This window comes from Erythrolamprus reginae, chromosome 2 (assembly GCF_031021105.1).
Source record: "Erythrolamprus reginae isolate rEryReg1 chromosome 2, rEryReg1.hap1, whole genome shotgun sequence".
NCBI lineage: Eukaryota > Metazoa > Chordata > Lepidosauria > Squamata > Dipsadidae > Erythrolamprus > Erythrolamprus reginae.
The window spans coordinates 24145980-24165599 of record NC_091951.1 but is presented as its reverse complement, the minus strand read 5'-3'; the positions used below and the strand labels follow the sequence as shown (position 1 = coordinate 24165599).

The 19620-nt window shown below is 41.3% G+C and overlaps 1 protein-coding gene across 1 annotated transcript; it reads left to right on the top strand.

The window, feature by feature from the left end:
* Positions 1-5106: 5106 nt before the first annotated feature.
* On the top strand, positions 5107-15569 carry LOC139160010 (zinc finger protein 268-like). The gene is made up of 2 exons (XM_070737499.1): positions 5107-5177; positions 12573-15569. Exon 2 carries the CDS (start codon positions 13183-13185, stop codon positions 15055-15057), a length of 1875 nt encoding a protein of 624 aa, XP_070593600.1. The 5' UTR covers positions 5107-5177; positions 12573-13182; the 3' UTR covers positions 15058-15569.
* Positions 15570-19620: the final 4051 nt, after the last annotated feature.

Below are 19620 nucleotides of genomic sequence, written 5' to 3'. Positions count from 1 at the left end.
ATGAAATAAGAGTACACACACACATATATAAACACACGCACACACATGAAAGCTATAAGTATTACTGCTTGTTTTTTTAAGATAATGGGTTTTTAGCCATAGTTTTAATTATTAGATTTGTATTTATATTGTGTTATTGTTGTTGTGAGCTGCCCTGAGTCTCTGGAGCGGGGCGGCATAGAAGTCTAATTAATAATAATAAAAATAATAAAAATAATAAAAATAATAAAATAGTAATAAAAATAATAAAAAGTATTATTATTATTATTATTATTATTATTATTATTATTATTTACCAACAAGATAAATTAGATATTTTTTTAATGCATTTACAACTACAGAATCAAAACGTTCACGAGACCATAAGAAGAGCCATGCTGAATCGGGCGAAAGCCCATCGAGTCCAGCATTCTGTTGTCACACAGTGCCCGCCAAGTGTACATGGGGATCTTGAGCAGAAAGAGAAGGTAAAACCCTCCTTTTCCCTTGACCCCCAACAAATGATACCCAAGGGAATCCTGCCTGCCTCAACCAACATAGAGGCAGCACTTGGATATCTGTTTCAATAACCACTGATACGCTTGGCATTCATGAATTTGTCTAATCCTGCCTTGAAGCTATCCAGGCTGACAGCTGTCACGGCATTTCCCTTTGTCCTCACTTTCTTACCTATGAGCTTTAGGGAGTGCCCCCTCATCCTAGTATTGTGTGATGGAAAAAATATTTTTTCTATATCATAGAAACATAGAAAGTCTGACGGCAGAAAAAGACCTCATGGTCCATCTAGTCTGCCCTTATACTATTTTCTGTATTTTATCTTAGGATGGATATATGTTTATCCCAGGCATGTTTAAATTCAGTTACTATGGATTTATCTACCATGTCTGCTGGAAGTTTGTTCCAAGGATCTACTACTTTCAGTAAAATAATATTTTCTCAGATTGTGTCCCCTTGTTCTTGTGTTCACTTTCCTATTAAAAACACTTCCCTCCTGGACCTTATTTACCCCTTTAACATATTTAAATGTTTCGATCATGTCCCCCCTTTTCCTTCTGTCCTCCAGACTATACAGATTGAGTTCATTAAGTCTTTCCTGATACATTTTATGCTTAAGACCTTCCACCATTCTTGTAGCCCGTCTTTGGACCCGTTCAATTTTGTCAATATCTTTTTGTAGGTGAGATCTCCAGAGCTGAACACAGTATTCCAAATGTGGTCTCACCAGCACTCTATATAGCGGGATCATAATCTCCCTCTTCCTGCTTGTTATACCTCTAGCTATGCAGCCAAGCATCCTACTTGCTTTCCCTACCGCCTGACTGCACAGTTCACCCATTTTGAGACTGTCAGAAATCACTACCCCTAAATCCTTCTCTTCTGAAGTTTTTGCTAACACAGAACTGCCAATACAATACAGTGGTACCTCAAGATACAAACCCCTCATCTTACGAACAACTGGTGATACGAACCCGGGGTTCAGAAAAATTTTGCCTCTTCTTACGAACTTTTTTCGAGTTACGAACCGGCGTTCGGAGACTGCTGGGAAGCTGCGCGGCTGTTTTAAAATGTGACAGCCGGGCGGCGGGGCTTCCCAGAAGCCTCCCGAACGCCGGTTCGTAACTCAAAAAATGTTCGTAAGAAGAGGCAAAATTTTTCTGAACCCCGGGTTCGGTTCAGGAGGTTGCTGGGAAGCCCCCCAGCCCAGCTGTCACCTTTTAAAACAGCTGTGTGGCTTTCCAGCTGTCTCCGAATGCCGAATGCGGAAGTTCGGGTTTGGCGTTCGGCTTCGGGAGACAGTTGGGAAGCCGCGCGACTGTTTTAAAAGGTCACAGCCGCGCTGGGGGGCTTCCCAGCACCTCCTCGAATCCCGAACTTTTGCCGAACTTCCGAGTTCGGAGTTCGAGGGGGTGCTGGGAAGCCCCCCAGCCTGGCTGTGACCTTTTAAAACAGCCGCGTGGCTTCCCAGCTGTCTCCGAATGCCAAATGCGGAAGTTTGGGTTTGGCGTCCGGCTTCGGGAGACAGCTGGGAAGCCGCGCGGCTGTTTTAAAAGGTGACAGCCGCGCTGGGGGGCTTCCCAGCACCCCCCTGAACCCCGAACTTTTGCCGAACTTCTGGGTTCGGGGTTCGGGGGGGTGCTGGGAAGCCCCCCAGTGTGGCTGTCACCTTTTAAAACAGCCGTGCGGCTTCCCAGTTGTTAATATCATGCATGGGATAGAAAAGGTGGATAGAGAAAAATCCATGTAGGTTTGTAGTTTTGAATGTACACTAATTGGTATACACAGAAATGAAATTTCATTGTATATAATTTTTGTTAGCGTCAGCATATCTTAGCCTTTTCACCGTGCTCCCCTCCTGCAAAGCTGGTGTCTTGGCTGCTACCCATCCCCAAAGACCATTTCTTATTGAGCTTCTTTACACTGTAGAAAGGTCAACTTGGCATCCCGATGAAGTTTGGAACAAACTTCCAGTAGACATGGTTGGTAAATCCAAAGTAACTGAACTTAAACATGCCTGGGATAAACATATATCCATCCTAAGATAAAATACACGAAATAGTATGAGGGTAGACTAGATGGACCATGAGGTCTTTTTCTGCCGTCAATCTTCTATGTTTCTATGTTGCCAGATGCTGAGCCAGGTCCTTGGTGGATTAACTCTGATTTCTCAAAGGAACTTTTCATCAGAATTTGAAAGTTTCCTTGGCCTTCCAATCCTCTTTTTGTCCTTGACTTCTCCCGATTCCTCCAAATTCCTTATAACAGCTTGAAAGTCTATTCATATTCTCAATCTGAAGTTAGTTGGGGGAAAGATCAAAAGCTACTTGTCCATTCTCTTCAATGTGTATTGTGTATTGGACTAAATAAATAAATAAATAAATAGAGATAGATAGATAGATAGATAGATAGATAGATAGATAGATAGATAGATAGATAGATAGATAGATTTCAGTATTATTTTACTGAAAGAGTAGTAGATCCTTGGAACAAACTTCCAGCAGACGTGGTTGGTAAATCCACAGTAACTGAATTTAAACATGCCTGGGATAAACATATATCCATCCTAAGATAAAATACAGGAAATAGTATAAGGGCAGACTAGATGGACCATGAGGTCTTTTTCTGCCGTCAGTCTTCTATGTTTCTATGTTTCAATCATCCAGGTCATGATTGTCCAAAGGTGTTTTTCAAAGGGCAACTGGATTTTTTAAGTTTGTTTCCTTGAAGGAGTTTCATTTATCATCCAAGAAGCTTCTTCTTCTTTTTGAGAAAGCTGTAAAAGCTGCTTGCATGAGAAGTGAAACATTTTCAAAGAATAAACCAAGAACGTACAGTTGCATTTGGAAAAGGCTATTTAGGACAACAGCTTGAATGCCATATCTAGTACAGTATATCCAGTTTGTTCATAAATGACTTAGATAAAGAGATTGAAAGGGAACTCATCAAATTTGCAGGTGGCTCCCAGAATATTTTAGAAGATAAGCCGAAGATCTAGAAGGATCTTGACACATGTGAGCACTGGGTCCTTTCCAGCAAATACAATTCGGTGGTGGATAAAATAAGGTCTTACACTTAGGCAAAAAAAGCTAAATGCACATCAATAGAAGAGGTTGTATGGCAGTGGTTCTCAACCCGTGGGTCGGGACCCCTTTGGGAATCGAACAACCATTTCACAGGGGTCGCCTAAGACCATGGAAAAAGAAAAAGGAACTAAAGCTTCTATTCTGGTGCTTGGAACATATTTTTACAATCCGACCAATCAGGCATTTACAGTGGAGGTGTCCCTCTGACCTTCCTGCCAATCAGCTTAAAGCTCTGTTGGGAGAATTGGTGCTAGACTTATGGTTGGGGGTCACCACAACATGAGGAACTGTACGAAGGGGTCACGGAATTAGAAAGGTTGAGAACCGCTGTTGCATGGGCTCTAGAGCAGTAGTTGTGAGAGGGACCTAGAAACAATCACATATGAGCTAGCAGTATAACTGCCTAAAATGTCAATTGACTCCTAATCTGCAGCACCACAGAAATACAGTAGTATCAAAATCACACACAGTCTTGATATTGTGTTTACTGGTAAGAGTATACTTTTTTCCACAAGAACAAGTGGAATGGCTTGTGGGTTCTCCATCAGTGGAGGTTTTTAAGAGGAGATTGGACAGCCAGTTGTCTAAAATCTATCCACGATTGACCTCTCCAGGTTCCTAAGAGGTCAGTAAGGGGCGTGCATAAGTGCACTAGTGTGCCTTCCGTCCCCTATCCAATTGTCTCTCTTTTATCTCATATATCTTTTCTTCCTCTATTTTTATATATTTTCTCCTATCCTTTTCTTTATATATATTACTACTTGTCCATTCTCTTCAATGTGTATTGTGTATTGGACTAAATAAATAAATAAATAAATAAATAAATAAATAAATATTGAGAGAGAGATAGATAGATAGAGATAGATAGATAGATAGATAGATAGATAGATAGATAGATAGATAGATAAAATCAAATAGGGTCTTGTGCTTTGAGACTTGGTCCCTTCCAACCCTTATTCTGTTAGAACTCGGTGAACTTTCATTTCATTTCATTTCTTCATTTGTCCAATACATAAATACATAGGAAGAAAATAGACATGTGATAATATAAAAGAGGGTGAAGGTGAACTTAGAGGAGAGGATATATGAAAGGAAGAGAATATATATGATAGGTGAAAGAAAGGAAAGACAATTGGACAGGGGACGAAAGGCACACCAGCGCACTTATGTACGCCCCTTACTGACCTCTTAGGAACCTGGAGAAGTCAATCGTGGAGAGTCTAAGGGAGAAGTGTTGGGGGTTAGCATGTAGCTAATCTTCACAAGCTCAGTATACATTGGACTTGGCTCAGCTGCAAAGATGACTTGATAGCATGGAATTAGTGAGAAGATCTGGCAGATGCCATCCGTAGAGAAAGGACAAGCCTGCTTTTTGGCCGCCCTATCAGATAGTCAGCATCTGTGATTGGAAAGTCTACACAGTACAGTGGCGGCGGCGGCTATGGTTGGTCTTAAAGGAGTTAAAACCATCGAGTACTGTATTGCTAGAAAGGATTGAAGGAGATAAACTTCCTCTTCCGGAACGGAACCCGAGCGGAGAGTGTGGTGCAGAAAGGCGCTCTCGCCTCTTCGGAGGATCGAAGCATCAGCAGGAAGGTGAGTTGAGGGCAGGTCGGAGGAGAATCCGGGAGCAACTCAGGTTGTTTGGTTCACTCCACAGCGTGGAAGCAGAGAAGCAACTAGAATTGCGGAAGAACAGTTGGAAGGGATCTTTGAGGTCATCCAGTCCAGCCCCCTTTTGCAGCAGGAGACCTTATGCATTTCAGGCTCATGGCTGTTCAGTCTCTTCCTGAAAGCCTCCCGCGATGGAGCAGCCACAACATCTGCAGGAAAACGGGTTAATTGTTCTCACACAGGAAATGTCTCCTTGTTTCTCGGTTGCTTCTCCCCTTGATTCGTTTCCACCCATTGTTTCTTGTTCTCCCTTCAGATGCTCTGGAGAAGAGGTTGAGCCCCTCCTCTTTGTGGCAGCCTTCAAATAGAAGAAGACTGCTGGCATTTCACCGTCCTCCTTCTATTCTATATAGATATACCCAGTTCCTGTTTTATCCTCAAGCCCCCAAATATGTTTGTTGCTTTTTCATGTCTTTTCTCTTACTATTAAGTCCAGTACAGCTGATCCTCTTAATTCCATCCTGTATCTTTTGGGTGATAAATTTGTCATTCTTGTCAGGATCTCCTGCTCAGGATTTCCAAAGTCATTTTGATTTTTTACTTCCACGTGTAGCCAACAAGCACAGTGTATTTCCTATTGCTTAATCCATTTATTAACCAGGTTCAATTAAGAAGGCCCTTTGGGAATATAATGAATACAGAATAATAGAGTTGGAAGGGACCTTGGAGGTCTTCTAACCCAACCCCCTACTTATGGTTATTCAATATTTACTTTAAAACATCCAGTATTGGAGCATTCACAACTTCTGGAGAGAGGTTGTTCTACTGATTAATTGTTGTAACTGTCAGGAAATTTCTCCTTAGTCTTAAGTTGCTTCTCTCCTTGATTAGTGTCCACCCATTGCTTCTTGCCCTGCCCTCAGGTGTTTTGCAGAATAGCTTGAGTCCCTCTTCTTTGTGGCAACCCCTGAGATATTGGAACACTGCTACCATGTCACCACTAATCCTTGTCTTCATCAAACTAGACCCAGTTCCTGCAACAGTTCTTCATATGTTGTAGCCTCCAGTCCCCTAATCATCTTAGTTGCTTTTCTTTACACTCTTTCTAGTCTTTCATAGAAACATAGAAGACTGACGGCAGAAAAAGACCTCATGGTCCATCTAGTCTGCCCTTATACTATTTCCTCTATTTTTATCTTAGGATGGATATATGTTTATCCCAGGCATGTTTAAATTCAGTTACTGTGGATTTATCAACCACGTCTGCTGGAAGTTTGTTCCAAGGATCTACTACTCTTTCAGTAAAATAATATTTTCTCACGTTGCTTTTGATCTTTCCCCCAACTAACTTCAGATTGTGTCCCCTTGTTCTTGTGTTCTCTTTCCTATTAAAAACACTTCCCTCCTGAACCTTATTTAACCCTTTAACATATTTAAATGTTTCGATCATGTCCCCCCTTTTCCTTCTGTCCTCCAGACTATACAGATTGAGTTCATTAAGTCTCTCCTGATACGTTTTATGCTTAAGACCTTCCACCATTCTTGTAGCCCGTCTTTGGACCCGTTCAATTTTGTCAACGTCTTTTTGTAGGTGAGGTCTCCAGAACTGAACACAGTACTCCAAATGTGGTCTCACCAGCGCTCTATGTAGCGGGATCACAATCTCCCTCTTCCTTTCCACATCTTTTTTACATTTTGGCGACCAAAACTGAATGCAGTCTTCCAAATGTGGCTTACCAAGGCCTTATAAAGTGGTATCTTGATTCTATCTTTCTGTTAATGCAGCCAAGAATGGTGTTGGCTTTTTTGCCAGCTGCTGCACATTGCTGGCTCATATTTAAATGGTTGTCCACTAGAACTCCAAGATCCCTGTGCATTTTGTTTTTGTTGCCTAAATGGAGAACGTTACTTTTCCCTCCATTGACTTTCATTAGGTTAGATAGCGCCCAATATGCAAGTCAGTCAAGATCATTCTCTATCTTAAGCCTATCTTCTGGAGTTGTTCCTGGTCGCTTGGTGTAATTTGCAAATTTGATCAGTTCCCCATCTGTCCCCTCATCCAAATTTTTGATGCCCACATCATTGGATTTGTACTGTGCTTTGCTGTTGTAAGCCGCTCCGAGTCACCAGAGAGGGGTGGCATACAAATATAATAATAATGATGATGATGATGATGATGATGATAATAATAATAATAATAATAATAATGATGATGATGATGTTCTGCCGGGCTCTATGGTATGAGTCTCCCAAAAATTCAAGGGTACAAATTTCAGACACACACACACTTGAAAGTTCAAAAACAATGTTCTTCATCACAAAAATTCAAAAGAAACAAAGCACCCTTTTTGTATTGCAAAGAGCACTCGTCCCAAAACAACCTGGTAGTCTGTACAATCCCCTTAATCAGTCCTTAAGTACTTAGCTAGTGGCTGTGAAGGAACGTCACAGCCCTCCTTCTTCCATGAAGTGAAACACACACACTTTGCTCTGTTTTGGTTTCAAAGTCATGAAAAATCAACAAACAAAGTCTGCAAACAGCAAGGCACGCTCCTGAAGAAAAATGATCAGATAATCTTCCACAACGGCCAAGCCAGCACACTGCTATTTATATCAGCAGCTCTAATTACTGGAGCCCCACACAAACACAGGTGGCCTCTCTTATCTCCTGTAATATTTCTTCAATTGGTCTCTTCGATGCATAATTCTGCACATGCGTGGGTCTAACACTTCTTCATCCGAATCGACCAAAGATAATGGAGATTGGCTTCCTGGCCTGTGTGCCAAGCCCCGCTCTTCCAAGTCACCCTCACCTTCGTCTGAGGAAACTGCACTACCTGACTCTGTCGGCAATAAAACAGGCCTATGACATGTTGATGTTTCCCCTGCATCCACCTCTACATTCCTTGGGGCAGGAGCTGGGTCAGAGCCAACCACTAATAATAATAATAATAATAATAATTATTATTATTATTATTATTATTTTACTGGGATCGGCAAACATAATTCGCCGCTACATCACGCAGTCCTAGGTGCTTGGGAAGCGCCCGACTGGTGATGAAATACGAAATCCAGCATGGTGATCTTGTTTGCTGTGCTGTACTGACATAATAATAATAATAATAATAATAATAATAATAATAATAATAATAATAATAATAATAATCCTAGGTGCTTGGGAAGCGCCCAGCTGGTGATGAAATACGAAATCCAGCATAGTGATCTCGTTTGCTGTGCTGTACTGACATAATAATAATAATAATAATAATAATAATAATAATAATAATAATCCTAGGTGCTTGGGAAGCGCCCGACTGGTGATGAAATACGAAATCCAGCATAGTGATCTCGTTTGCTGTGCTGTACTGACATAATAATAATAATAATAATAATAATAATAATAATAATAATAATAATCCTAGGTGCTTGGGAAGCGCCCGACTGGTGATGAAATACGAAATCCAGCATAGTGATCTCGTTTGCTGTGCTGTACTGACATAATAATGATAATAATAATAATTATTATTATTATTATTATTATTATTGGAGCAAGTTAGAATAATGAAAAAAACTCTGCAAAGACTTGGAAAACATTCTTCACAGAGAGTAACAATGAAAGAACCTGCAAGATAAGAGCAGGGAAGATTGTTAGCATCTAGTTAGGGCTAGGAAAAAAGTTTCAAAAAAAGTGCATTCAAGGTATAAAATGCACCTGAATTTTTAGCCTCTTTCAGGGAAGAAAAAGGTGTCAGCAAGGCAGGCACGAAACACAATGATCAGATAATCTTCCACAATGGCCAAACCCACAGGCTGCTCTTTATAGCAGCCTCACTAATTACCACAGCCCCACCCAACCACAGGTGGCCTCATTTTCTTTGATAATAATCTCTCAGTTGTTGTTGTCTATGCGTCGCTCTCCGCATGCGTGGCTGTATCATTAACTCTTGTTCCGAATCCAAGGAGGAGCTAGATAATTGATCTCCTTCTGAGCTGTCTGCCACACTCTCCTCCTCCCTGTCACTCATGTCTTCTTGGTCAGAGGAGCCTTCATCAGCAGATTCCACCGGGAGCAAAACAGGCCTGCAGCATGTGGATGTCTCCCACACATACACAGTCCTTGGGGCAGGAGCTGGGCCAGAGCTAACCACAACACTTTGTAATTTTTTTTAATGTATATATTTAATAAAGCTTATTTTTTTAAAAAAGGAAAAAAAACTTCTCAAACTTATGAGAAGTTTTTCTTTACCGTGCAAGGTGTTTCTCTGCTGGCCGAGAGATGTGACGGGGCTGCCAATCTCCGGTAAGATGTGTGTCTTGCAGCCTGCTCTACCCCATCCCCTGCCACACCTACCACCCTCAAACTGCACACCACTGCAAGATGCACGTCTCATTAGAGACTGGCAGCTCCATCACCTTCCTAGCTGTTGTATCCAGCAGCAAAGGTTGTAAAAAAAACAACTTAGCGAGGGTTCAAGAAGTTTGATTGAACTCCCAAGACTTTTTTTTTTTTTTTTTTTTTTTTTTTTTACAATGTGTGTCCCTGGACACAGCAGCAAGGAACAAAATGTAGCTGGAAAGGTTAGATGCATGTCTCGCATCTCGCCCACCCCACCTTGCCCCCTCGATAAAATATGTCAGAAATGAGTGTTTTTTGAGATTCATACCACCTCCAGCACTGCCTCATGGAGCAGGATAGAAACATAGAAGACTGATGGCAGAAAAAGACCTCATGGTCCATCCCTCTAATTTTTTGGGGAGGTGGGCGGAAAAGTATAGTGTCTGAGCGGCAGTCCCTTTGGGACTGGGCGGCACAGAAATAATAATAAATAAATAAATAAATAAATAAATACTGTGTGTCTATAACATTGAGCTCATAATAGGGCAACTCTATCAATATCAAAATGCCACTTAAATAGTTGAGCTAGTTTCAAACTAGATTTTGATTTTCTTTCTCTCTTCCTTACTCCCATTCTTTTTCTTTCTCTTTTCCTCTCTTTTTTCTATCTGTTTATCTCTCTTCCTCTCTCTCTCCTTCCCTCTCACTCTTTCCCTCTCGGCTTCTGGGCAGGTTTGGAAAACTCTGAGTTGATGATGATTTTTAAGTGAGCGATTGCTCACTGCTCAGCTTAGAGGGAACTATGGTCTGCCCTTATACTGTTTCCTGTATTTTATCTTACAATTGATATATGTTTATCCCAGGCATGTTTAAATTCAGTTACTGTGGATTTACCAACCATGTCTGCTGGAAGTTTGTTCCAAGGATCTACTACTCTTTCAGTAAAATAATATTTTCTCATGTTGCTTTTGATCTTTCCCCCAACTAACTTCAGATTGTGCCCCCTTGTTCTTGTGTTCACTTTCCTATTAAAAACACTTCCCTCCTGAACCTTATTTAACCGTTTGACATATTTAAATGTTTCGATCATGTCCCCCCTTTTCCTTCTGTCCTCCAGACTATACAGATTGAGTTCATTAAGTCTTTCCTGATACGTTTTATGCTTAAGACCTCCCACCATTTTTATAGCCCGTCTTTGGACCCCTTTCAATTTTGTCAATATCTTTTTGTAGGTGAGATCTCCAGAACTGAACACAGTATTCCAAATGGGGTCTCACTAGTGCTCTATATAAGAGGATTGTGCAAGAGTTGTGCGGAAGCATTACTGTGAGGTTCCACATACTGGCACAGCCAAGAGTGGCAGGACACCAGCTGTGCTGGTATGATGAACCCTCATGGCAGTGATGGAGTTCATGTGTGCAACGACCCAACAAGCCTTGCAAAGTCCTACTCCATGATGTGGTACCAGTGGGATGCGTCAAGGCAGCGCCAGCATGCAGAACAGAGCGGGGAGGTGGCAACAACGGGACGTTCAACCACACGCTCGCTGCTTTCTGCATCCTCAAAGAATAAGACCCTGTCTTATTTTAGGAGAAGCATAGTAAGCATTTGTATTGACCCACGTCAACAAGAGAATTTCAGGGTTGAATGAAAATGTAGACTTGGATCTTGGTATTCTTCAATGTGTCAAATAAATCAGAATTAATGTAAGAAGTTCATTGATTTCTTTGACTATGTCACAGAGGTGTGGGATCAAGGTGGTGCCGTGGATATTGCCTATCTGGACTTTGAGTAAAGCCTTTGATACGGTTCCACATAAAGAGCTGATAGATAAATTGGTGAAGATTGGACTTAATCCCTGGATAGTTCAATGGATTTGCAGCTGGCTGAAGCGTAGACATCAGAGAGTTATTGTTAATGGCGAGTATTCTGAGCAGAGACAGGTTACAAGCAGTGTGCCAAAAGGGTCTGTTCTGGGTCCTATTCTTTTTAATATGTTTGTGAGTGACATAGGGGAAGGTTTGGTAGGGAAGGTGTGGTTATTTGCCGATGACTCTAAAGTGTGCAATAGGGTTGATATTCCTGGAGGCATCTGTAATATGGTAAATGATTTAGCTTTACTAGCTATGGAAACTGTAGTTTAATGTTTCCAAATGTAAAATAATGCACTTGGGGAAAAGGAATCCTCAATCTGAGTATTGTATTGGCAGTTCTGTCTTAGCAAAAACTTCAGAAGAGAAGGATTTAGGGGTAGTGATTTCTGACAGTCTCAAAATGGGTGAACAGTGCAGTCAGGCGGTAGGGAAAGCAAGTAGGATGCTTGGCTGCATAGCTAGAGGTATAACAAGCAGGAAGAGGGAGATTATGATCCCGCTATATAGAGTGCTGGTGAGACCACATTTGGAATACTGTGTTCAGTTCTGGAGACCTCACCTACAAAAAGATATTGACAAAATTGAACAGGTCCAAAGACGGGCTACAAGAATGGTGGAAGGTCTTAAGCATAAAACGTATCAGGAAAGACTTAATGAACTCAATCTGTATAGTCTGGAGGACAGAAGGAAAAGGGGGGACATGATTGAAACATTTAAATATGTTAAAGGGTTAAATAAGGTCCAGGAGGGAAGTGTTTTTAATAGGAAAGTGAACACAAGAACAAGGGGACACAATCTGAAGTTAGTTGGGGAAAAGATCAAAAGCAACATGAGAAAATATTATTTTACTGAAAGAGTAGTAGATCCTTGGAACAAACTTCCAGCAGACGTGGTTGATAAATCCACAGTAACTGAATTTAAACATGCCTGGGATAACCATATATCCATCCTAAGATAAAATACAGAAAATAGTATAAGGGCAGACTAGATGGATCATGAGGTCTTTTTCTGCCGTCAGTCTTCTATGTTTCTATGTTTCTAAGTTCTTTTAATATTGTGGCATATTTGCTTTTTGGCTTTATTGTACATGGCTTTCTTTTTCTTTTTTCATATCTTCTACAACCATTTTATAAACAATTAAGTTACTCTTTTCTTTGAATCTTCTAGACAAAGAAGATGGCATTAAGAGCACTCCAGACAACTGAGAATAACAAGCAACGTTAAAAAGGAAAGCCCATCAAGCCAGAATGCGAAATATTTTTCATTTCCTTCAGAAAACTCCAAAATTCTCCTCCTTCCCCAGCAGGTGATCAAGAAGAGATTTCAAGCTGAAAATAGGAGAGTATGCGGAACACAAGGATACATTATAGATAGTCCTCAACTTACAACACTTCATTTAGTAATTATTCGGAGTTACAGCTCAACTGAAAAAAACTGACGTGTGATCGTTTTTCATACTTAGAACTATTGAAGCTTTCCCATGGTCATGTGATTTATATCTGAATGTTTGGCAGCTAACTCAATTTCAAATCACAACTGAGTATGCACGAAACGATCCACATTGAAGAGGACCAATACTAATATGGCCAAAGCTTTAGTCAGAACTGCTCTCTTGTGGTTCTAATAAATAATAAAAGGACCCACGTAGGATAGAAGCCCTACAACGTTTTCCTATATACTGATACATTAGAGAACTCACACTAGGGAGAAACCCTTTGAATGCTCTGATTGTGGGAAAAGTTTTGATTTGAACTCTGACTTGGTGATATAGTAGAGGATGTACACAAAAAAGAAATCATATGATTGTTCTGATTGCGGGAAATGTTTCACTGCAAATTACCTCCTTCTGATACACCAGAGAACACATACGGGAGAGAAACCTTTTGAATGTCCTGACTGTGGGAAAAGTTTCAGTCGCAGTTCCCACTTGGTGGCACACCAGAGGACTCACACAGGAGAAAAACCCTTTGAATGTCCTGATTGTGGAAAAAGTTTCAGTCACAATTCCAACCTGGTAAAACATCAGAGGACTCACACAGGAGAAAAACTCTTTGAATGTCCTGACTGTGGGAAAAGTTTCAGTCACAAGTCCAACCTAGTACTTCACCAGCGAACACATACAGGAGAGAAACCCTTTGAATGTCCTGACTGTGGGAAAAGTTTCAGTCGCAATTCCCACTTGGTGGCGCACCAGAGGATTCACACAGGAGAGAAACCTTTTGAATGCCCTGATTGTGGGAAAAATTTCAGCCACAAGTCCAACCTGGTAAAACATCAGAGGACTCACACAGGAGAAAAACTCTTTGAATGTCCTGACTGTGGGAAAAGTTTCAGTCAGAAGTCCAACCTGGTATTTCACAAGCGAACACATACAGGAGAGAAACCCTTTGAATGTCCAGATTGTGGGAAAAGTTTCAGTTGTAATTCCCACTTGGTGGCACATCAGAGGATTCACACAGGAGAGAAACCTTTTGAATGTCCTGATTGTGGGAAAAGTTTCAGACACAACTCCAGCCTAGTGATTCATCAAAACACTCACACAGGAGAGAAACTCTTTGAATGTCCTGACTGTGGGAAAAGTTTCATTACAAAATACAACTTCACCAGTCACCTAAGGACACACACAGGAGAAAAACCCTTTGAATGTCCTGATTGTAGGAAAAGTTTCAGACAAAAATCCAGCCTAGTGCTTCATCTGAAGACTCACATAGTAGAGAAACTCTTTGAATGTCCTGATTGTGGAAAATGTTTCATTACAAAATACAATTTAATCAGTCATCAGATAACCCACAAAGGAGAAAAACCCTTCAAATGTCCTGATTGTGGGAAAAGTTTCAGGCACAGGTCCAGCCTAGTGAATCACCAGAAGATTCACACAGGGGAGAAACCATATGAGTGTCCTGTTTGTGGGAAAAGTTTCATTGACATTTCCCGCCTGGTGATACATCAGGGGACTCACACAGGAGAGAAACCATATGAGTGTTCTGTTTGTGGGAAAAGTTTCCGTCTGAAATTCCAAATGGTAATACATCAGAGGACTCACACAGGAGAGAAACCCTTTGAATGTCCTGATTGTGGGAAAAAGTTCAGTCAGACATCACAACTGGTGGTACACCAGAGGACTCATACAGGAGAGAAACCATTTCAATGTGCTTTTTGTGGAAAAAGTTTCAGGCATAGTTCACAACTGGTGGTACACCAGAGGACTCACACAGGAGAGAAACCGTATGAGTGTCCAGTTTGTGGGAAAAGCTTCATTGATACTTCCGGCCTGGTAATACACCAGCAGAATCACACAGGAGAGAAACCATATGAGTGTCCTGTTTGTGGAAAAAAATTCCGTCTGAAGTTCCAAATGGTAATACATCAGAGGACTCACACAGGAGAGAAACCCTTTGAATGTCATGATTGTGGGAAAAGGTTCAGTCAGAAATCACAACTGGTGGTACACCAGAGGACTCACACAGGAGAGAAACCATTTGAATGTCCTGATTGTGGAAAAAGTTTCAGTCACAGTTCACAACTGGTGGTACACCAGAGGACTCACACAGGAGAGAAACCGTATAAGTGTCTGGTTTGTGGGAGAAGTTTCATTGACAATTCCAGCCTGGTGAAACACCAGAGGACTCACACCAGAGAAAAACCTCTTTGAATGTCCTGATTGTAGGAAAAGGTTACAAAAGCTGCCTAGTGACATACCAGAGTGTAGGAATCATAGACATAGAGACGTGATTTCTTGAGCAAAGCTTGCCAAGTTAGGAAGAAATCTCTCTGACCTGAGCAGCTTCCATGTTCAGAATTTTTATAACAAATTTCCTGTATATACAATTGCAATGATTCACCCAAAGATAGCTAACAAGTAACAAGTTAATATACAGCATACAGATAGATCATGTCAAGCAAACAGATGAGTGCATGATTGCTAGTTTAACCTTTTGCTCTTAGCTAGAACGGTAGAAGAGCTGAATAAGTAAGTAACCTTTACCGTAGATACACAGAGGATAGAGAAAGTAACCTTTAAGCTTAAATAGAACAGAGGAACTGGATGTTTTGTCAATATAATGACAAGATAGGCTTTCTGTATGGTTGGCAATAATTGACAATAACCTAATCTCGGAGAGGGGCGGCATACAAATTTAATTAATAAATAAAAATAAAATCTCACTTTTTTCTGTTTTATTTAAGGCCTCATGCTTATATTGATTATATATATTATTAAATTGCTCATATTGTTGTAGTTGTTTATGTAATACATTAGCCTGAGTTTTATGTAAAGTATAGTTCTGTTAGGGCACAATAAGAAATAATAGAAGGCAGACAGCAAAAGTAAATGAGTATAACAAAAATATTTATTTATTTATTTATTCAATTTTTATTCTGCCCTTCTCCTTAGACTCAGGGTGGCTTACAACATGTTAGCAATAGCACTTTTTAACAGAGCCAGCATATTGCCCCCACAATCCGGGTCCTCATTTTACCCACCTCGGAAGGATGGAAGGCTGAGTCAACATAGAAACATAGAAACATAGAAGTCTGACGGCAGAAAAAGACCTCATGGTCCATCTAGTCTGCCCTTATACTATTTTCTGTATTTTATCTTAGGATGGATATATGTTTATCCCAGGCATGTTTAAATTCAGTTACTGTGGATTTATCTACCACGTCTGCTGGAAGTTTGTTCCAAGGATCTACTACTCTTTCAGTAAAATAATATTTTCTCATGTTGCTTTTGATCTTTCCACCTTGAGCCGGTGATGAGATTTGAAAATATCAAGAGCATATTGAATAACAACTCTGAGCCATCGAGTTGTAAGCCAAAACCACAAATCATCCCAAGCAGGTAATATATCCCCTCAAATCTTTGAAGCCAATTCTTTCAAGTTATCTAATTGATGTTTTACAATTTGAGATCTATCAGAAATATTAAAACAACATATGTATTTTTACAGATTCACAACCCAAGTGATGTATCAACAATAAAAAATCTATAGCAGCTCTATTGTCCAGAATTGCATGTCTAAGTTAAATCTGTTCTTGATTTAATGCTGCAATAGCTAAAGATGTAGTGTTGATAGTTTTGGCTAAAGAGCAGGCAAGGCGATGAGCAATTTGTTGATTGAGGATTGCTGAAGCAGGCACAACAACTATGGATAAAGCAAGAGAAATTTATTCAGCCTTATTGAAGAGAAAGACTTCACTGTTATATGATTCATCAAGGGCTATAGAAGATCTTCTAGAATCTAGACTGATGAATGATATCATTCTTTGTAGGTAAAACAGCAGTAAGACAATTTAAACAACATTGGGTTTCAGATAAATTAGTAGGAATATAATTAAAAGTTGCACACGTGAAAAAACCCCAACCAGCAGGAAGTATAATACTGTATGTGTATAATTAAAATATATGTTTTGATTTTGAGAGCAATTCCATGAAGAAATCCCAGTAGACAGGATTAGCAGAAGAAGTGGTACAATTCTTAATGTAAACACATATAATATTATTTCCACTAGCAACGTAAAGTGTAAAGAAAGAGGCAATGTGAACAGGAAGGATTTTTAGTAACAGGTCCCCAATTTGTAAAATGTACATACTGAATTTGATTGTCATTTTAAAAGATATTTAGTGATGTTTCCTTAAGAATTGCAGAAAGAGGAGTACAGACAGGAATCAAACAATTAACAAGTAGTATATGCATATCTACAGTTTAACTTAAACAAAAGTTAGCTTGTTTGGCTAGATTTGTCCACAAATTGTGTTCTGCCGGCCTGTTTCAACCGCCCATAATTACAGGGTAATTAGTCCAGGAAGACACACACCACACGATAAAAGGAAAACCCAAAAGTTTTTATAAACAGAAAAACAGAAACAGCTCCCTTTTTAAATGTCAAAGGGATTTTCTGGTACATACAAGGCACAGGTTAAATGCAATCCAAATGCTCACCCAATAACTGGGAAATTGAGTCCAATTCTAAAGTCCAGAGAGTCCACACACAATCTTGAACAGCACAAAAACCATGATCTTGACAAAACAATGAATCAGATAAACTGCCATGAGGCTAAAACACCAGGCTGCGCTTTTATCTATAGCACTAATTACAGCAGCCCCACCCAACCACAGGTGGCCTCATTTTCTCTTGTAATAATCCTTCGGTTGTTGTCTCCTATGCATCACTCTACGCATGCGTGGATGTGTCATTAATTACAACCAGTCAACAACCAGAGAGGTAGGAGGAGAATCACTGTAAAATGGTGCCTTCCACTCCCAACTTCTCCAGTCACTGCAGAAGGATAACAATAGTGCAATGATGTCGAACCTTTTTTTTCTCGGGTGCCGAAAGAGCATCTATGCATGGTATCGCACATGCGTTGAGTGCCCACACTCATAATTCAATGCCTGGGGCCATGTTCCCTCTAATTTTTTTTCGGTGTGGGCGGAAAAGTATAGTGTCTGAGCGGCAGTCCTTTTGGGACTGGGCGGCATAGAAGTATAAATAAATAAATAAATAAATAAATAAGTAAATAAATAAATAAATAAAAAATAAAAAAATACCCTTCTTTTTTATTAAAAGAAATTAATAATAAAACAAAACCAAAATCTATTACTATTATTACTATCTTCTCTTTTTCCATCCCTGTCTCCTCCCCCCTTGTGTGTGTGTGTGAACTCTTGAACCATTTCCAATAATAGGTGAGCTATTGGAAATGGTTCAAGAGTTCATACACACACACAAACGGCTGGGGTTTTTCCCCTGTTATTATTTGGGTGCTTTTTACCATATGCTTTAAATCAAGAGTCATTTCTCTCTCTTTCTCTCTCCCCCTCTTGCTCTCTCTCTCTTTTTCTCACTTTCTCGGTCCCTCTCTTTCTATCTCTCTCCCCCTCTTTCTCTCTCTCTCTCTTGTTTTCTTTCTATTGCTTTCTCTCTCACTCACTCTTTCTTTCTATCTCTTGCTTTCTTTCTCCTCTCTCTTGCTAGCTCTCTCCCCCCTTTCTCTCTCTCTCTTTCCCTCTTGTTTTCTTTCTCTCTCTCTCTATTGCTTTCTTTCTCTTCTCTCTCTTGGTATCTCTCCCCCCCTTTCTCTCTCTCTCTCTTTGTCACTTACTTTCTCTCTCCCCCCACCTCTCTCTCTCTCTGTGTCAGCGAGGGGGCTGCGAGAGCGCTTTCTCCAAGCGCTTCAGGAATGCTAGCCCTGCCTCTACTGCAGCCCCCTTGCTGAAAGTCCAGGACGAAAACGCTTCCAGCAAAGGGGCTACGAGAGGGGCGGGGCGGGCATTCCCGAAGTGCGCGGAGAGAAGAGGAGAATCTGCAGCCACGGCCGCGAGAGAAGTCGCGCCCCAAGGCAGGAGGCAAGGCAAGAAAGTAAGTGACAAACAGAGAGAGAGGGCAGAGGAGGAGAGGGGGCCGATCGGGCGGGCGGGGGGCAGGGCCAAGAGGGGGCCTTAGGCACTGTAGGGAGGCAGGGGCGGCCGTGGCTCCCTTTTTTTCTTTTTACTGCCGGCCTCCCTGCCCACGCCCCCCCCGCGGGCTGTCAGGGGGATGGGGAGTGCACGCCCGTGGAAAAGAGTGCGTGGAGAGGTATTTTGGGGGGGGCGCGTGCACTCACGCACACATCTTACAGGAAACGGTGGCCTGGGGAGGGCGAAAACATCTCCCCCCCCAGAGGCTCTCTGGAGGCCAGAAATGACCTGTTTCCCAACTTCTGATGGGCCCAGTAGGCTCATGTTTCAACCTCCCCAAGCTCCAAAGGCTTCCCTGGAGCCAGGGGAGGGTAAAAATGCCCTCCCCCATCCCTCTGGAGGCTCTTCGGAAGCCAAAAATCTGCTGCCCGGCACACAAATGCACATTGGAGCTGAGCTAGGGCAACAGTTCACGGGCCAGATATGGCTCCGCGTATCACATGTGGTACCCATGCCATAGGTTCACTATCACTGGCCTAGTATTTGCAGTGATAACAGTCTAATTTCAAAAGTACTTCTCTTCAGTTCACAGCATGTTCTCACCCAGAGGACTCCGATCTTCAGTTCCTCACTTCAAAGCTTTGCCGTCAGGATTGATGGCATTCTCTTGCCTCCGAAACAGCCAATGGCAGGGAAGCTGGGCTGTGGTGCCTCCGGGTCTGCAGCAACCCCCTACAGCAGTGGTCCTCAACCTTTCTAATGCCGCAACCCCTTAACACAGTTCCTCTTGTTGTGGTGACCCCCAACCATAAGTC

What these genes read in the sequence shown, in the direction of transcription:
- LOC139160010 (XM_070737499.1), top strand. Translation starts at nt 13,183, where the DNA reads ATGTACACAAAAAAGAAATCATATGATTGTTCTGATTGCGGGAAATGT.